The sequence below is a fragment of the Nipponia nippon genome, unplaced genomic scaffold (assembly GCF_047370975.1).
Source record: "Nipponia nippon isolate SJK-2023a ecotype South Korea unplaced genomic scaffold, ASM4737097v1 scaffold_9, whole genome shotgun sequence".
In the NCBI taxonomy this organism is placed as follows: domain Eukaryota; kingdom Metazoa; phylum Chordata; class Aves; order Pelecaniformes; family Threskiornithidae; genus Nipponia; species Nipponia nippon.
In genome coordinates, this window is record NW_028262413.1 from 34,852,344 (window position 1) to 34,873,565 (window position 21,222).

The 21,222-nt window shown below is 35.1% G+C and overlaps 1 protein-coding gene across 7 annotated transcripts in view; it reads right to left on the reverse strand.

Moving 5' to 3' along the window:
* Positions 1-21,222, reverse strand: part of UNC13C (unc-13 homolog C) — a 262,536-nt gene that overhangs the window by 149,358 nt on the left and 91,956 nt on the right. For 4 of the 7 annotated variants that reach the window (XR_015701258.1, XR_015701259.1, XM_087743343.1 and 1 more), the window contains exons 2-4: positions 16,983-17,005; positions 16,387-16,451; positions 779-857 (exon numbers count right to left, since the gene is read on the reverse strand). Coding sequence is in view for 5 of the 7 variants with exons in the window: in XM_087743343.1 (XP_087599469.1) it covers positions 779-857; positions 16,387-16,451; positions 16,983-17,005 (167 nt within the window). In the remaining 2 variants the exon portion in view is untranslated. The remainder of the gene's footprint in view (positions 1-778; positions 858-16,386; positions 16,452-16,982; positions 17,006-21,222) is intronic. The other 3 variants (XM_087743345.1, XM_087743347.1, XM_087743346.1) reach the window with 1 other exon arrangement.

Sequence of the window (21,222 nt, forward strand, 5' to 3'; positions counted from 1 at the left end):
TGAGAATACATTGAGCAATAATTTGGCAAAGATGGATCTTTTAAAAACAGCTATAGTAATAATTTACTTTGGCTGACTCCCTTTCTTTACAACATGAAATTGGTTTAGGGGCTCACCACCACCAGAGACTAAACATGTATTTTATTGAATTATGAATTCTATACTTCAGGAAAAGAAAAAGAGAAATGTGAATGGCACTTAAAATTCTTCAGAGCAGAGAGATTCTATTTAATCTTGTTTAGACTGGAAGTCAGAATAAATCTCAAAGGAACTGCCATTCTTCTTGCCTTTCTGAAATTTATTTGCCTAGATTATTATTGTCTATGGCGACCGCTAAAATAACATACATCATCTTGTACCAAAAGTATGCATAAATCTTTAAAACATTCATACTGAAACAGGGTTGCTTTTTAACAGGAACTTTCTTCCTCCTTTAGTATCATAATAAATCAAGTCAATCTGTATCCCAAGCACTCAATAACAGCTGTCTTCGTAAGGTAATTCAACATGAAAATGAGTAATTTATTATTGCACAAAATGCACATTATTTGATTCCATAAGTAATATCTAAATATTTGATGAGATATTCTGACTTATCTAGTACATTATAACAACTGCATCATTGACTTACTGGCCTCAATCCATTCTCTCAACATACCTTTTTTTCCATAAAACAGTTGTTGACAAACTGTCGTTCACACACACAATAGCAATTACAAGAAAGATCTAGACAACTGACAAATGAATCATCAGTTTCCTGGCATCAGAAGTTACTTACCACATCTCGAACAATGGGAAAAGATTTCTTTCTACGCAGGTCTGGCATGCTATCAATTCCATACAGCCCACGGCCAGCACTGTAGGAGATGAAAAGGCAAAGAAGAAAATAAAAACCTGGGGCTTACAAGTTTGCATCCTTAAGACCTGCTTATAATATCCGTATTTACAGTTAAAGTCAAAATTAGCAGTTATCAGCTAAAGAAGGTAAGTGTTCTAATTCTTATGAAAAATGAACAAGAGTGTTCTTGGTGTGGCTAATATTTTCTCCTGACATTCACCCAAAGCAAAGAGTAGCTGAAAGGTTGTTTATTACCTCCTAAGACTTTTTACCATGGATTTAGAAATTATAACAGTAGCTTTTCATCAAAAGGACTTGTATATCTGACAGTTGAGATGAAGCCCAACATCGTACAGGATATCATTGTTGTCATAAATTTGATACAAAGAGTAAAATATCTAACTAAATACATAATCACATTTTCTCATATGAGTCCAGGTGACTGTGAAAAACAGAATTTGTCACATTTTAATATAATTCTATGGTGACCATCATTATTTCCTCTTGCCTGGTTTAAGCTTTTCCTTTAAGCACACATTTAAACCCATTAGATCTCACATACAACTTGGAAACAACAGCAAAGAACAACTTGGAGCCACTTCAAAGAATAAAAGGCTGACGCACCAGTAGGATTTAAAAGAATACATACTGATCTGGTAACAATATGCCTCATTCTCCCTGAATCTTCAGAATAAGTAATACAGGTATTATCCTCCTGCATTTTTTCCACAGTGAATGTTGGAATACCTTGTTAGATGTAACTCAGAAATACTCTAAGATTCTCAGAGAAGCTGGGATACCATATTTTTCAAGACCCAACATTTTCCCCTCCATGACCCTTCTGTTTGGCACTGTCTCAAACACCCTATTCAGTTGTTCTTATATTTCTGTCTCTATGGATAAAAAAAGTACATGTCACAGCAAACAGCTTCTCATCTGAAAGCCCTCATTTTATTTATACACCTTACAATTATTGGGTGAAAAGAGATTTACTGAAATTACTGACAGAATTTTCACTTCCTTCTGAAGGGTCAATACTTTGTCCCAAATACTCCTCTGCTGACTTGAGGATTACAACCCCTTGCCACTAGTAGAGCTGACAAATTCCATGATTATTTAAGCCAAGACTCTAGCTGGTGATTCCTGTTGGATATAGATGCTACAGTTCCACAGCTGCAGCTAAATTCAAAAGGAATTATGAATCAGAAGCCTCAGCTGTCACGACTTACAGCCTGGCATATTGATAAGAACTGAAATCAATGCTGGATTATGCCAATATGCCAGACTGTAACCAGTTCAGGGACAGACATTGCTCTACTCTGATACCTCCACTGCTAATACCTTCAATATGAATCAACGCAAGCCAACAGAACTCATAAATCAGAACTCCAAATGATGTAAGAGAAGTGAAATATAATAATAGGTGTTACAGAAAAGGACAGCAAATTAAGCAACCTATGAATTACAAACTATTAGAAGACTAGATGGCTAGGAGAGTATCCTAAGGAAATACCATCTTATGCTATGCTTACTCTTTTCTGACAATTTCCTAGGTATCTGCTTTTGGCCACCATCAGGAGAAGCAGGATGCTGGGCTAGATGGACCTTTGGTCAGATTCTGTATCACTGGGGTATTTTTGTTTGTTTGTTTTTTGGTTGGTTTGCTGCTGTTGGGGGGTTTTATTTGTTTGTTTTGCTTTTAAGGCAAAACCTACAATAATTTTTATCTCTCACTTGGAATAAAATGGGGTTCTATTGGGTCCCCTTACTATTGCACAGGCTTCTGGAAGAAATGGACACAGCAATAGACTGGCAGTATTTATTTCCATGCTTTACTTTCAACAGATGCGGAGCAGCAAATTTACTTTCTTGGAGTGCACTTGATAGGGGACTTGAAAAGTTCAGCTTGGGTGAAGCTTAACTGAACTAAAATCAGAGGAGAGGAAGGTAAAATGGCATAATGGCATCTACATTGTGGGAGGTATTTGTTCACCTTCTGTTCAATAATTCCCATACTTTGAAGTTCTGGTGAAACTTCTTTGGGAGTATCAGTACTATGGACAGGTCCAGCTTCTGATCTGCAGAGAAATGGGGGTGCTTACTGGCTCAAAGTCCTGTCTCTAAGATGCGAGACACAAGCACAGTTACACCATAAAAGAGCAATGAAATGAATAGAGCAAATCTAGGTTAATAGACTACTTAGTGGGCAGCTCTCCAAATAGAATGAATTGCAAAAGGAATTTGAGAAGCTATCCTTAAGGTCAAAGAATACTTTTACATAGCAAGGGACAAATTCCTAAGATGGAATAAAAAATAAACTTACAAAACCACATAGCGGAAACAAACATTTGGGGCAAAACTAATAGGTATTGTGGCATGGATAACACTGAAATCTGTGCTTTGGATGCAAGACATCAATTAGGATCAAGGAACCGTTAACTGTTAAAGCTAATACTAGAAATAATGAGTCAGAAAATACTGCTGCACGCTCCAGTCCCGCAGAATGTGTTACTGTGATGAAGCACTCATCACAGCTGCCAAATATTGAAACTCAAAAGTAAGTTAGATGTCATACATGGGGAACTGTTGATACACAGGTAAGTCTCATGGAGGGAACAAAGCCCGTTTCTCCTATCTTGTAATAAACAAAGACACTCTGAACATTGTTTCTCATATGGATTTTAAAAGATTAAATATAATGTTCAGGATCATATACACGTTCATTTAATCTTGTAGTTCTACATACCTGCAAAGACCTTGATAAAGATCTCCCGATATTTACACTGATATACACAAGAATCAATCCCCAAATTGGTGGGTTTAACTTTAAAAAACCCTACGGAGTCAAGAATCTTTCTCCACAAATTCAAACAGGACTGAAATTTAATTCTAAAAGCCCCACAGCAGGCTCTCCCAACACCATCAACCATTTAGACTTCAAAGTTCTTTCCTCTCTCTTAATAACTTAGTATCATTTTTCATATGGTGCCGAAGTTAGATGATGAGAATGCAATGCTTTTTTCTTTTTTTGCAAATAAATATTAATAAATGTTAACGTTTTTCCATAAATTGTATCCCTTTCCCATTAGTTAAGAAAAAAATAATCACATTTCACTATTACAAAGCAACCACTTGTTTCACATAGCCGGTAGGAGTAAAGCTGGTAGGACAGTAAATTTTATTTCCTAGTAGGAAAACTTCTGAGCTCCTCAAGCATCGATGTTCTTCAGGCAAATCCTGTTTGGCAATGAATTTTCAACCTTTCTCTTGCAAAGAAAATAATAGATATATTTTACTCTCATAACATGGTTCAGAAATGAAGTGATGCTTTCATCCTTAAGCTGCATATTGTTATTAAAAAAAAGCAGACATTTGGCGTTGGATTAAATTACTTTATCCTGAGAGATGCCAAACCTCTTCAGGCCATTTTCTCCAAAATGGCACTCAGTATTTTGCATAACATCTCTTGGCACTGTGCAGGATTGAGTCACAGATCATACTCAGATTAAAGTGAAGAATAAGATTATAAATTGATTCAAAATATTGCTTTCATAAGAGACTACGTCAAAAAAAAATCAACATCTTTAGAAGTTGAGTAAGGTGAAAATGCTTATGGGTGTTCTTTCTCTGTGATGTCTTCAAGTTATGAGGTGCTTTGTTGTTAATAGATAAGCTCTTGCAGGAAGTTTCTTAAGTTGTATGTCATTAATTGGCATTATACTTATGGGATGTATTGTGGGAATACTCTGAATACTCTTTAAGGTCTGTGAAAGTGAGTTTATTTCCAGATGAAAATAATGATGAAAATGAAGAGGTGAGGTTTCACTGTTTTGTTTTTTAAATCACTCAGTATTGAACATACATTTTAGGTTATTGGGATACTTCATTTTCCTGAAGTTCTTAGGTTTATGTAGTATTTCAGATTAGATGAGTCTGTTTTATAGCATAATTAAACTTTTGTAGTTAAATGTGATAAATAAAACACCTAGGCAGCTTTAATAACTTAGAATGCTGTCTGATCTCATGAAAATTGAGATGAATTTTTTGAAGATTGAACTAGGGGGTGAGGAAGGGAAGAAGAAATGTATCATTGCTGCATATGATAATCATATAATATAGCCAGTGGCTTTGTAAAAACATAAAAATGGAACCATGCAAGTTAATGAAAATAATTATGAGACAGCCACATTGTCTGAAGACCCAAAAATCCATACTTGGGTAGCAATACATAATTTTTGCTGGAGTGGAAAAATGAAATTGGAGATCTAAAATTGTATATGAATACTGGCAGAAAATTCCAGCATTATAAAAGTAATTATGAGATTGGATTTACAGTTTTTCCTGGTCCTCGGTATATTAAAATGCCACCAAAGAAATACCTAGCACTTTCTCTGAAAATGAAAGTTGGATTAAAAGAGTCTTATAATATGAGCTAAAAACACTATATTAAGAAATGAAAAAAATGAGCCAAATCCCTCCATAGAAGAAAACTTGTTACCCTGGCCAATTCAAGAAGCTTTCAGAAAATTTTGGGGTAGACTAGACTATACTAAAGGACTATATCTACTCAAATTTTGACAGACTGTGCTAAAATGAGTAGGCATATTAATGTAATGAAGATTTTGAAATTACATTTGTTAATCATATTTCTATAGTAAAGATATGAATTAATCACATATTAGGATATATTGACAGATGCTCAGATTCTGATTGAGGCAGCAAAACTTTGTGACTTTGTGACTACGCTTTGAGCCTCCCTCTGTTGCCTTCTGATCACAAATCTGTTGAATGCTTCATCCCCAGGTGTAACCTAAAGCAGAGCAACTGTGCTAACAGGTCTCTGGGGCCATCTCAGCTTTTGGAAAAAATAAAGTTGCTTGCAAAGAAGTTCTGACCTCATTTCTCTTTCCTATCATGCTTCTTGTCACATTACAGGGAGATGATGCTAGCCAACTAAAGCCTCGGGCAATGTGGCCTCAAAGCGCCACCGTTTCAACATGTAAACTTTTTTTCTTTATTTTTTCCAATATTTTGAAAAAAACAAAAAAAAACCCAAAAAACAAAACACCACACAAAACCCCCCCAAACATTTAAATTATTTCCTAAGGCCCAAACTCAAAAAAGTTATGCGCCACCGTTTCAACATGTAAACTTTTTTTCTTTATTTTTTCCAATATTTTGAAAAAAACAAAAAAAAACCCAAAAAACAAAACACCACACAAAACCCCCCAAAACATTTAAATTATTTCCTAAGGCCCAAACTCAAAAAAGTTATTAAAAATCAAGCATCAGCAAAACAGCATTAAAACTACATTTGCTGATATTCTTGACCTTACACCAGAGCAAATCGGTAGTAACGCTACTGACAGAGTATTCACAGTCCTGCAAAAATTGTTTAGAAGGAAAATCTGGTCTCATCATTTACAGGGAAGAGAAAAATCTGAACACCTTTCTCACAATTAATGGTCCCTTAGCAGAACTGTTGCAATACCATAAAATCAAGGACTCATTTTGAATTCCCTGTACTATCTTTGAAGTCTATGTAAATGTTTTCCTTAGTATCAACCTGACCGTAACGAAGAGAGACCAACAAGGGAAAGAAAAAAACCAATTTGCATAAAGCTTGTGAGAATTTATAAGGTGGAGATCAGAAGTTCTGTAAGACACATTCATTTGCAAAAACAGAGTTGGAGACCTTCCTAGAACCTTATGAAGTAATAACATGCTACACTTAGTTTACCTTTGACAATATGCATCTCTGTGGTTGTCATTATCATAGGATCATAGCATCTAATCAAAATAAGAATATAAACCTCCTGGACCAGAAAGAGATAAAACAGATTAAAAGCAATACTGAAACATCAGTGACACCCTAATGAAGGCGATGAGACTGTATCTTACAAAAAAACCCCTGAAACCTTAATTTCTCTTTTAAATCCAGAAATTTATGTAGCTGTGAACTTTCAGCATGCTGTATCATCATGGAATCATGGCCAAACAGCTTTACTACATTTCCATCTCTGATTAATTAATAATTTCTGCAGATGTGATATCACGTGGCTTTAGAAATACATCCACAGGAATACATAACTGACTGTTCCCAGCCTATACATGTTTGAGTCTGGGTAGCATCCAAATTGAAACTTCTTCAATGACAGCCAAGACAATTTATTTCTGCACCACATGCTGGATCAGAAAGTCTTTCATAAGACAGTTAAACATAAAACAAGGAGATTTAAGTCAATATGAAAAGTGCAGAAAAGACTTGGAATCTGGGAGGCTGTGAGTTCCTTATGGGTGTGGATGACAACTAGAGCACACTTCACCTGAGAGTTAAGAGGAAGGATGAAATGGAAGGAGTAAAGAAATCAGCAAAAGAGACGGCAGATCTGAAACATGAGAAATGAACAAAAACTTGAAAATTAAGAGGGCAACTTTAATTGGACTTGGTAGTAGCCAGTAAGCAGTTGAAGAGAGCCTTGAACCTCTCAGAGCAAATCTAGACACATCACTCTTGGCTTGTAAAATTTCAAACAGGGATTGTTGAAAAGCTAAGCAAGGAGTAAGCAGTTGTACTAACTTCAAGTTATTGCTGAAGTTGGACAGATATACAAGGAGAAATAAGAGTCTCGTTTAAATCCATTTGTGTAATTTGGACACTTTTTTTTAAAGTACAATCTTCAGGATTTTAATCTAATTCTTCTAAAGCATCAAGTCCATATTAACATGATTTTTTGCACAGAAAATTCCCAAATTGCCTGTTGGCCATACTGAAATCCTCAAAGGCATCCCTTTGTTTCTGTTTGTAAAGTTCCTTCTAGGTACATTCTGTTTGTAAAGTTTCTTCTAGTTACAAGAGAAAAAAATGGTAATCCCTTTCATATCTTAGTTAGGTGGGTAAAGCACTTACCTCAAGGTTTAAAATTAACTCTCCTGTACTTAAGAGCATTACCACTTTCCAGACACTATCCTAACTCTTACCCTATAAATTTAGGAGATAAGCTGTCTCTCCCATACCTCCTTCTGATACACCTGCACCATTCTGTAAGAAAGAGAAAGGGATTCATAGGCCCTTTATGTATTTCCTTTATATTTTCACATAAACAGTCTTTGGTGCAGGGTTCTGATATTAGAATTCTCTTTTCAAGAACATAAAGATCAAGGCAGACCCAAATTGCAACTTCCAGACACATCTACAAATCTCAGGAAAAGCATGATAGAAATAAAATAACATTTCTGAAGTTCTGAAAAGCAAATGTACAGAGACTAAGAGATAAACTCAGAAATTCTAATTCTCAGGGCTCTTTGCTACTCAGGAGCAGTTCCATCAGCAGTGAATAAAACTCATCACGTGTAGAAGGCATTCTTATACCACAAAGGTACTTCTGACAAGCAATGTCTGTAAAATCACTTCCATCTATTATTTTGCTCTATAACACAAAATATGATTAAAATTGAAGGTCTTACTGGACTCCTTTTACTGATCACTAAGGAGTAGCATATAGCAAGGAAAAAAAATCCAAATTCAAGCATGACTAATAGTCTTTTCCTGGGAGAAAAAATTATGTCTGAATGAAGAATGATTATGATGTTACCAAAGAAATAAAAGGACAACATGGTTTTTGAGAGAACAGCAAGAATGACAGAATCAAGACAGATGATGGCATAACAAAGATATTTTAGTATGATATTAGTGGTGTAATTTATGCTCAGTCAGTAATTTGCCATAATTCTCACCTCTGTGTCTTTAAATAGCTTAGTTTTCTGCTCAATCTGTACTTCCCCCTGCAATCTTTCAATTATGATTTCAAGCTCAAGTTCAGCTTAGCAAAGCATCTAGATCTGATTTTTTCTCTGTGTATATGTACAAATCACAAATATTTGCTTAAAAGTTATATATAGTCAAGAACTGCCCATTTTGTTATTTATAAAAAGTATTACTAAAACTCATTCCAATTATCATCTGCAAAATGTTAAGGACACGAACTATTTTGATTTTAAATGAGCTTTACCACCTCTTCTAACAATACTAGAGCAGTACTGTAGCTACTATCAAGAAGTCTGTGTATTCTGTTTGCTGTTTCTGCAATTTTTTAAATTGCTGAAGTATGGTAATGTCACAGAGTTCTTACACATACATACTCATTCACCTGAATACTTTTAAGAGATTAAAGAAACTAACCAGACTTCAGGGAAGAACGGCAATTTTGAAGCTGCAGCTTATAAAGGAAACTATCCCCTTTCTTTTGTGCAATGAATCAATGACCAGATGAACTCATATAAGACCCTTCCTGCCTTTTCTTTGCCCAGCATTCAATCAGTGCATAGTAAGGATCATAGAAAAAAAAAAAAAATTGAGATTCTAAGGACTTTGTATGCCTTTACTGGTTTCAGTTCCTACCACAGAAAAGAAGATTGTCTGCTTCATAGCTGTTACTTGTTACAGTGTATTTGAAATTTGATTATAGTGGGAGTTTATACTAATTCCACTGAAGTATCTTGTTGGTCTTTAGTTGCTGTAACTGGGACAAAATGCCAATGTAAATGAAGCCTAAGTTTTACTTACTTTACGTATTTAAGGCAGCTCTATTGCGTACTGAAGAAAAGTAAGCGACTTTTAGCTCAAACACACTTAATCAGGGCTAAGTCCTTCATTGAATCATTCTAGAATGTTTTTTTCTTTATTATTATCAAATGTAAGCATTTATTATTATCATGAATCATTTTAATGAAGAATGTCTAGAAATCTCAGTATACAAACTGCTAGAAAGTGAAATGTGATTTCCTTACTCATACCTTTGTCAGATGAAGTACAAAATGCTTGATTAGTGAATGGAAAAGCAGCCATGTAATCTACCAGCACACTGTGCTGAAAAAATTAATTTTGCTTTTGAAAAAATTAAATTCCAGCTGAACTAGACAAGAACTCTTGCCTGGACTGAAAAAACATGAGGAAAGCCAAACCTGAATACCATATAGAGGTATATTCGTGATTATCTGTAGAAGAATTACCAAAAAGAAACAAACAAATCCCAAACTTCTTACTCCTAGTCTTCAACTACCTTGAAATACGAATAACATTAAAATCTTTGCTGAAACAAGAGAAGTTCCAAGTATCAGAGATATGTCGACTGTGGGAAGTTTGAAGCCAGGCTAAGACTAGCTCTTGCCTAATACTCCAATTGCAAAAACCTTAGCAATAAATTAGTACCTGCATGCACTCTCTCACTTCAGTAATACTGATAGAACACACACTCTGTAAAGAAATAAGACAACTGTGGAAAAACTGCTAGATATGGTCTGGTGTCTAGAGTGTTTCCAGCTAGCTATGTTCTAAAAATCTCTTTATATTGTTTGCACTTGGCATCCACAAGTTTAACAGTCATTCTAAGTTAGTATGCTCCAAAACCCACTTCCAATTGCCTTTTGATTACCAGTAGATATTTTAACAGGTCAACTTATAAATGATAGAGGAAGAAACAGCAAGGCAAAATGTTTCCAGTTGCTTTCATCTTAAAGGGGTACCCTTCTCTGTAAGAATCTAGTGAAATGATAATAAATCCTGTTTTCTGCATGAGGAATGAATGTGTCCCTTATGGCAACAGTCAACTAGAATCCAAGAAATTATCTGAAGCAGTTACTTTACCTGCAGGACACTGAAGCTGGTATTGTTTAGTAGTCAGTGTTCTGTATTATGTCATGAATAAATATGTTCTCGAATTATCTTTCTAGAAGAAAAACTATACTCGTCTCCTACTTCTCTATGACCTTATGTGGACCCTGGAGCATCACTAATTGCTCTCCTTGTATCAACCAGCAAAACAACCAACAAGCCCAAACATCCAACCCCCCCCCCCCAAAACCTCAAATCCACATTTTAATTTTTTTGAGGGAAAGAATATATCTTTACACAACTGTAGCACTGCTTTCATTTTTCAGAATTGTTCTCCAGCTATACTCCACTAAGGCTATATGAATTCTCACTTTATGAGGGACTTGTGAACATTTTATCAAACTTTGAATTCATCTGGGTGCAACAGCTGCCTTTTTGCATAATTTGGGTTAAACAGTGACTCTTCCTTTCTTTTCGAAGATTTAAGGGAAACAGGAAGAAGAGCAGCTTTGGCAAAGGTTTGGCTGGAGCAGGTAGTGGGTTTGCAGTGGTTTGAGATGTTGGGATTGTTTGAGGGGTGGGTTTCAAAGGAAAAGGGTGACGACAACAACAACAAAGACCATATTTTTAAACTTGGGAGGAACTAATAGTATGAGAGGCTGGAATGAAGGAGCTTGGAGCAGATATGAGCCTGTATATCTATGTTTTGGGTTTGGTGGGAAGACAGAGGGAAAGTGCATAAGGAAGGTAATATGCTGAAGAAGGGCTACATCAGAAATTCTGACCACTGCCATTTAGGCTGAAGACTGGTGGGCTGTGGATACAGGCACATATAGAAGGATAAAGGTAATAGCCACTGGACTCTTGCATATATTGGGGGGCGGGGGGAAGCAATTGGGGGGCCTGTAGGCAAGTTATTTTCATGTTACTCCTGGTAGTAGAGAAGGTACAGCATTTTATATTTTTTTAAAAACATTTTTAAGTGCTGTTAAGTAGGTTTTTTTTCCCAATATAAATATTTAGTTAGAAGCACTATATAAAGGAAAGAAATTACAGAACTAATTGAAAAAAAAATCATTTCAAGGACACAGACAAAACCAAAAGGTAAGAGCACAAAAGCGGTTTGGTGCACAATAAGGTGAACAATATCCAGTAGAGACATGGAAAGGATGAACCACCAAACTCTCATATCTCGCAAACAGATAAAAAAATAACTGTACACCTGCCTGGGAAGACCCATTTCAGTTTTTAGTGGAGAGTAGAAGAAGCCACTGGGAGATCCAGTGGGAGAATACAGTGCCACTAATATATACATGTGCTGAAAACACACATTTCAATCTTATTCTCGGACAACTGTGTATTTAGTACTTCTTCTTGCATCTTTACTGAAACAGCCCTGACTTTGGGCATATGAACTAGAAATTCTCCTGTGCACAAATTCTCTGTACAAGAACAAATTCGATCCTTCTAATAACGTTTAAGAGGACCGTAAGTATGCAAAGATTGTTGGCTAACAGCTGGAAGTAAAGATTAATAAACTGATCCGGATTGTGAGATCAAATTTTGTTGAAAAACAGGAGAATAGCTACATTACCAGAACTAACAAACTGGGCAATGCTGTATTGACAGTGAAATATTAGCCTTTGTGTATAGTTTTTGGAACATTAAACACTACAGCCATAGACAAACTGTTCATGTTATGTAGGTTATACATTAAATTCTCTACTCCCCTCCCCACCTCCAATAATAACAACCCAACAACATCCTGACATAGAATATGATGAAGTTGAAGGCACACAAGTTATTCAGGCAAGAAAAAAACCCGTAATGTTGACTACTTTTTGTGTGCTTCTGAAGATATTCTGCATAACAATAATCTGTTTGAATTTGTCAGAGAATTCAAGAAAAATAAATTTGTTTTACCATTGAGAACATGCCACTGAAGGAAAGGAGTAATCATCTGCATGCAGCACCATCTGTGTACCATTAGCAAATTTCAGAATGGATTAGGCCATGTGGTAAAATTATCAGTCTCTGACATCACTGCCATCAGGCAAGCAGTGAATTAATACAGAGCAAGTCTCTGGAAAAAGTAAACCCGTACTACCCTAGATTCTTACACATGATGAAAAACCCAGCTGACCTCCACGTACTTTTCAAAAATACTGAAAGGATGAATTCTAAAGTGTCTCATCTTCAATAAAAGATGAAAAATAAAATGAAGAAGATATTATTTGATACTGGCATGGAAAGAACAGGAAAGATGGAGCTTTTGCCTCTTAACAGAGCAGTAGCATGAGAAGTCCCAGGAAAACTGTATTTGGTCTTTGCCTGTTTTTTCTCATCCTGGCTTTTCTCTCATGCAGCCAAGTGGAGATCCTTGCAGAGAATGAAGAGTTGCAGTCTATGCCATGGACTTGGGATGTGTTGGTGCATGTGAGGTGGGTTCACGGCATTGTGCTATGAGAGAGAGGGAAGAGTAAGGCAGAAAAGAGGCAGTTGAGATATTTCTATATAGATAAAGCAAGGTATCAAGGGTTGTGAGGGAAAGAATCTCCCCTCACTTCAAACTGCAACACCTTTTGGGGAGAGTAAGAGGGAAAAGGAGTCATAGCTAAGGCTGCAGCCAGTTATGCTGGCAGTGAAGAGGCTGAGAGGTTCTAGAATTTAGGGTTAGTTTTTGCATGCAGGAGTAGAGTAGAAAGTGTGATTAAAGCAGAGCCACAACAGTCTTTGAGATGTCAGCGTTCTTCAGCCGAATGAGAAGTTAAATTGAAATTGCATCACTGTTTCCAGGGAGGCCTAGTGAAACAGGAGCTTGCACAAAGATACTGCAGACAGCAAAGGGAGTAGAGGCCCAGTCTAAATTTTGTCAGCAAAAGAAGTAATGTTTAATGTAAAAACATGAGCTACTATTGAGCTACTGTCAGTCATTTGAAGTAGTTCTATGCAGTGGTTACAGGATGTCTGTACAAGGGATTGACACACCTTATTCTCAGAGGATTCAATATTTGAATTTATTCACCTGTGAATGGAAGAGAGGGCATAAAGAGAGCAACTTCTGTCTGTATAGTCCTTGTCAGTGTCAAAAGGTCTCCTTACTTCTATGAGATTGTTTTTTGTGTGCAATGCACAAAAAATAAGAATTCTATACACTGTTGTACACTACTTTTCTAAGTCCTGCACCTATTAGGAAACTGTAATTAAGTAATTGACTATGGAAAGTAGTGCATAAAGCAAGACTGTATGGTCACATGCAGCTTCCTGCATGCATAGATACTAATACTTGATTGTCAGTACCTATACTCACAGAGTCTGCTTACAAAATGCTATTCCTAAACTACACATTAACTAGATGTTAAACTGTTTCTCTTCTTGTTTTGCAGATTGCAAGCAATATGACAGAATGAGCTCTCTCTTATTAAGCTTACTCATATGGGTGGCAAACAATAAAAGGTAACAGAGCTAGAAGAAGTAGGTTACTTAAAGAAGGGGAAATAAGGAAAAAAGAAAATCATATGAAACTGATAATTTTCCTTAAGATTTTGGTTATGTTAAGAAACAATTCTCCAGCTTAAACAATGAAAGCCCAACCACGTGCAGTGATCAAAACTGGGTAATAAAAACCACAGATGATAAATCCAAGACAGTTTTGGACTAGCTTTATTTTCAGTCTCGGATTTCTGATTTTTCTAGAGAAAAAACACATTTCTTATTATTCTAGGAATACAGCATTGAATGTAAATATGCAATTCTGCGCTGAACAGCACCTATAAAAGTATCTGAGAATGTCAATTTCTACACTGCATTTCAGGAATTTGAACTCATTTTGATGTTAAATATTGTTCTCTTACTAGTTCCGAAAACTATGCAGTGACCTATACACCAAACTTCTAAAAAATAGTTGTTGAAAAGTATGAACAGCTTTCTGCTTTTTTTTTTTTAAGTACACAAAACACAAAGTTTTGTGCCAGGCATACACACTAATGCTTCTGAGTATGATCATTCTTAGTTTCAGCAGACTGCAGCTTACTGTGTAGTTTTTAAGATGTCAGATTCCTGCTCCTCAGTGGTGAGGTACATTAGTATTTGTGGTGCCTCAAATCATAAATTACTCAAATCTGAGGCCATCAAAGCCTATGAGTAAAAATTAATTTACACTGCATAGCACAAAAGAGAAAAGAAGGATATACCTTCTTTGCAGATATGACAAAGAGAATTTGAGGGAAATATCAGAAGCTGCCTCTGTCATGCCTTCTGGTTCTGATATGCATTGATTTCTTCAGTGAAGAAGCCACCAAATATAAATTGTCATACATCAAATCAAAAGGTTATTGTCATAATTTACTGGCACAGTTGCAATGTTCTGATGAAAGCCTTCCATGATTCCATTAGAAGAATAATGTGAACACCAGCATAGGGAGTCTTAGTAAATGTTTTTGTGGCTAATACATTGCTGAAAAAGTATTCAAATCAGTAATCCAATCAAGAGAAGCAAAGTTGCTTCAGATGTGCTAGTGTCATGTTGACAAACAATATAATTCAAACAGAAATACTAATGTTTTGCATTTGGAAGTCAGGAAAGAAAATTCACAGTACTTATATTCTATTTTTAAAATGTAGAGAGATACAGTACTTAGAAAATCCCATTCAAATAAGGAGTAGTTGTTTTGACACAGTAAAAAATACTGCTGATCAATATATATGGCAAAAGTGTTTATAATTTTAGTAATGACATACTTTCAACCTTTTCGACCTTATGAGAAAACTGTAACTGATCAAAATGAAAGCAATGTATCATTTGCAAGCCAAGAGAAATATACTATAATTTTATTCTAATGCCAGAGATGAAGTTAATAAAAAAACCCACATCAATTATCTCTTTCAATATTTAAAATGTTTCACATTGCATTCAGCAACTAATCCTGCACAAATATGGTCTCACACTTTTCCAGCAAATCTGGTTTCTATGAGCTGGAAAAGGAAGAAATACAACACTTCAAGGTGTGACAAACTATATGGAAACTACCTAAGCCACAGTAAAGCCTGAGAGTGCTCTTAAATTTCTTTAAGCTTTAGGAATAAGTACAAATGTTACCCTGACTACACCTTCCACAGCCGCATGTGAATTATATTAAGCAAATTAATACTATTAGTAACTTTTAGGGGAAAAAAACCCAAAACATAGGAATCTAAATGGAAAAACTTCATAGTGTCTAGATTCTGTTGCATAGCCTTTAAGATGTACAAATGAGAAGATGGAAGATAAATTAGATAATTTGATCTCATCACCGTGTCTTTGTAACAAAGCATAACTATAGCAAACAGTGCTTACATAGTGCACCACCAAGAGGATAATATCCCTTTTAAATAGTTAACTAATATAACTGATAAATTTTACCGATGGCTTTTACGTTTTTTTCCTTTCCAAACTGAATAACAAAAAGGTATTCAAAATAGGAAGGAGAGATTTTCCTCAGAGGAAGGAATTGCTAGAACTGGATGTAAGATAACTCCATCTGGAGACAACCAAACAAAATGTACAGGTTTCTGCCACATTCACTCTCCGCAACTGGAAGATCTTTTCCCCTTGACCTTTCAGATTTCAAACATTAGACTGATAATATTATATTACTACACATTTACTAAAATGAAGACATAAAATCAAACTGCAGCTTCAAAGGGCATTTTGTATGCAGAGAGGTAAAAAAAATTTGTCATCCAGTTGACCCGTGCAACTGAATTGTTGTATTAATTTCTTAAAAATTAAGGACTCAAAAAGTTAAAAGAGAAGACATACACAATGAAACTGAGTATCTTCCTTTTAAAATAATTCAATTTCTTTTAAGAACAAAACTTAGAAAAAAATACTATAACGTTATGCGACTAATTTGCAGATATAAATAACAAAATTCACAGTCATATTGGTACTTACCCACTAAATGCCTGGACTGTATAAAGCTTGGAAGTATCCAAGGAACTTCCACTTACTATCCGAGCCTTTAATAAAGACCAAAAAAAGTGCAGTTACTCAGTTGCTCTTAGTAAGTCTTGGACAGAATTTAACTGCATCAAACATGTAACACCTAATATGAAAATGTTTAGCAGGGTCAGCTCCAGGCCAAAGCTAGAGTAACTATTGCTTTGGAATACATTTTGGTAGCGTTCAGCATTTAGTGAAACACACTGGAAGAACCCATGGGAAGATAAGATATTGCTTCCCAAATATTGTTGTCCTTTAAGTCTTATAGTGTATGCAGTGTAGATGATAATTAGAGGCAAAATTCCAAGATATCATGTTTGACAGTAGCAGACCCCTGTGTTGGCAATTATGATAAGCACAACAGTGAGGGTTATCCTGTTTATAAATGCAACACATTTGCAATACACTCAAAGGAGAACAAAAGAGTGGAAAGCTGGGAAAAACATGCAAATTTCACAACCAAAATGAAGGAACCAAACAGGTCAAATAAGTCACAAACAAACATCAACAAAATACATGATCCCTATAGTAAATACGTGATTTTAAACCTTTTCATCCACAGAACCGCTATCTGAAAGAGAATTGGGAAGAAGGGGAATACAGGTTAGAGAAAACAGTCTCTGAGAAAGTATCTCATGCTATAAAAAAATGACACTGTTTTAATCTGCTAATGCAGAGCAGAATCCAAGTAACACCTGGGCTTAGCTGTATCATTGCAGCAAGACCACTGTCACTACATTTTAAACAAGCAAAAAGATGTTTTCAGTAGATAATAACCCCTGCCACTTATGCAGGACTCTGTGGACACCATATAGTTTATATGCTGTATCTCATCTCCACATGATTTTTAGGTTTTTGGTTTGGTTTTTAATACATTTTTTAATATTAATGAATATATTTTTAATATAGTTGCAGAGTTCAAAAAAATAATGCTCTATTTTCAAGGAAAACGAGTGTTTCTACTAAGGATATTTAAAAAAAAAAAAAAAAAAAATCTCCTGAACTATTACTATTCTATTCTACCACTGCTATTCATAGAATGACAGAAATTACCCCCCAAATGCCAATATAAGAACTACAATTGTGAAAGTATAAGAAATAAGATAGATATATATATATATAAAATTATAAATTGCTTAAGGCAAAAAGTGATGTATTCACATTTACTATCAGACAGAAAATATTTGCTGACAGGAAAAGCTAACCTTATTTTATTGTCTTGTCAATTTAAAAATACAAGTACATTTAAAATTCTTTTATATACTATTCCACCGATAAGTGTCTTTCTTTTTTGACGCTTTATAGTACACAGCATACATGAAACTGCATTGTTTTAATTTAACCTTACTAATCTTTCCATTTTTCCTCCCCAATTGGAGTACACATTCTACAGGCCCTTTAAATAGTTCAGGTATTTTTAAGATGTTTGGAGATATCCCACATTACATACATTACAAAATGATCATTTATACCTCAAACATATGCCATGTTTCATTTTTAAACCAGTTTATCTACAAGAAAACAGCACATTCAAACACATATATGAAAAATATATTGCCAAATGTAAAGGTGCATATGGTGTAGTACCAACACTCCAGGGAACCAAAAGGCTCTATTACGGCACTAATTTTAGAGGCTACTTATGTGATCAAAGCAAAGTGCGTACACAAGAACAGGCAGAATAGGAACTGGAGACATATTGTTCAAAACATGTTTTACCAGTCAAATTATATCTGATTTTGTATTATTCATAAAGGTTAAAGAGGACTGAGCTACCTGGTATTAGCAATGTCACAACACCAAATTTGAATCCACAGAAAATCCAACTAGGCAATTTTGTGAGACCACAAAATTGGCCATTTTCTTATGCTTTACTGCAGATCTTGGCTTTTCTTTCACAGCTATCACAGCTATTGTAGAACAATCCTTTTGTTCTACAATGAACTAGTTTATTGTCCCAACGAAAACTTATGTTTTGAGTTATACAGAATATTAAATTAAAACTATTACTAATAGTAAATTCCACGATTTAGTAAAAATAGACCAAGCACATCTCTGTGCACCAAGAATATCTGCTTGCCATGAATTGATTCTTTTCATGTATATTCATATATATTCAGTTCTTCTCTTGAATATAAACGGACATGGTATAATTTTTTTCTTTTTACTTTTTTTTTACTTCAAAACTTCTCCCCCCACCCCCTTCAGAAATACTAGAATTTTTATTTTGCTTCAGAAATTAATTCTTGACTAAATTAAGCTATAGTGTTTTAGTTGTCAAATTACCCTTATTTGATGAGTAGATGTATAGAAAGGAGTTTAGTCTTTATATTTTTTTTTCCCTAATGTATTTGTGAAATGTATTTGTCTGACAACATCAGATATGATTGGCTACTCTTTCTGCACAAGCATATAAAGAAGATTTGGATGACCATATGGTCTTACTTTCCCACTCCAAAATTATTATAGCATTTTCATAAGCAGGGTAAAGAGCAGAGCCAGGAGTAACTAGATGACTGTAAGCTGGGCTGGCTGTGGAAATAAACTGGGGTATGCTTTCATGAGGTCTAAAGAAAGTATAAGGAACAGTTAAAACCAAAGTGCTGGAGCAGCATCTGGACAGGTGAATGAGAGGAAAGGCAAGACAGGATATACCAACAGGAGTCTAAGTAGGAGAGACCAAATTAATTCTCAAACTTGTAAAAAAGCCAGAGTCCAAAAGGTGAAGAGAAATTTGGGGACTGAGGGAAATTTTAGGCAGGACATCATTTGTAAGGTAAGACACCTCCCCATAATCTGTTCATGCAACCTACACCTTCTTTCTAGAATATCTAATCATAACAATACATGTAATACTGCCATTTAAAAATTCATAATAAATCTCAGTATTATTTATATGAAATGCAGTTTTAAAATAGTTTGCAGGTCCTTTGCTACCAGCTGCCTAAAGAACCACATGAATTATATGTTTAATTCAGTTTGTTTAGAAGGTTGTATTAAAAAATACAAAATTGTTGAGACTTGTCTTCCACATTAAATGGAATTTTGTATTTCAGAGCACGAGAGATGAACATATGAAATTTTCTTTACCTCTCTTGGGTTTCAGCCAGCTTCATCTAATTTCACTACACTTCCTTTACTGGAACCTAATTTTGCCTAAATTTAGGAATGAGAGTGACAATCAAAAATTAGGAAGGGAAAAAAGTATTACGTGTTTGGTTTAACTTGTTTTTCTTTGTAGTTGCTACTTAAAAAAAAAAAAAAAAGCACCAGTCTAATGGCCTCTTTTCTCAACAGAAATTGCATAAGGCAGACAACTGATGCAAATTTCTGAAAATGAGATTTTTGAGAACATCTTTCTTTTGTAAGAAATGACTGCATCTTCAGAGACAAAATTAGTTTGAAAACTTCATTGTTTACTGCTTCTTCTGAACTCACCATGAGTGAAAAAATCTGAACTGTGGAAGTGTTCCCTGTGTGCATGAGAGCACCAAATCAGGAATTGTACAGTCACCAAGCAATTCACTTTGGTAGTCATTAGGCTACCAGAATAGACAGCAACATTCCTTGATGTAGATAAGAAACGAACTATGATTATGTAAGAGATCACTGAATGTATTTTCAAATCAGGGATACAAGGCTAGACATCTCAGATTATACTGCTGAATGACAATGATTTACTTAAAACAGCTTATCTTCATATAACTCTTTTCTGTCATCCACACATTCTAATGCAAACAACTAACCCAGAAAAGTTATGAATGTACTAAGAACAGTGTAAACACTGGTTCATTTAATTAACTCTATGGGATACTTCCTATTTTATTTCAATTAGTTTGTTTCTCCTTAGATTTTTATTTTATGTGAAAATTCACTACATTATGAAATTCCAGTATAGTCTTCATGTTATGCCTCTATACCATATGCCATTTTTGACAACTGGAGGGTATTTTACTAGGATTATAGGAAAAATCCATGGAGTGATATTGCTCCATAATTGTTGCTATTTCAGCTCAGTGCATTCCATATATATACTTGTGTAGTGGAATGATGAAGGGTAGGATTGTCATCTAGCTACTTACTAGTGAAAATTATATTTACAAATGTCAAATATTGAAGGCAAAAGGACAATCCCCCCCCCCCTTTTTTTGGCAGTCTCATAGTTTCGAGCTCAATTATATTTAATTAGGTAACTGGTAAAAAGAGGAGAAAACTGTTCTAACTTAGTTAAGGATACTGTAGTGGTACGAGGTTTCTGTTGTTCATTTAAATTTATAACAATTAATACCAAGAAGAAGAAAAGGTAGAATATCATTAATTACAGCAAGGAAAGCATAATGATCATCTATTATATCACATTTCTCCAGATAAGCTCATTTTCTATGCAGAATTCTTAAAAGCTGATGATAGAACAAAAAAACTTTAGGAAGGAGAGAACAATCTTAAGGAATATTTAGCAGACCATATTTTAAAACGCTCCTGCTAGCTAGAAAGTTCTCTCCAGCTCCGCACCATTCTTTACCACTTATCTCTAATCCTCCTTCTTTACTACCACTGCCTAAGCCTCCCATAAACAGACATAAACCTTTAGGTAAACAAGAAATTAAAAATATTCACTAGTTAGAATTAGTCTTTAAGGTTCTGTTAATAAGAAGGTCCAGATATTAAAAGGCTATATAACATTCAACATACTAAATCCTGGTTTCTGTTGAAAATGGTTCCCCAGTATCCACTGAGGTAAGTTAGTCCGCAGATGGGGGGATATGGCAGGGGGGAGTTGGGGAGTGG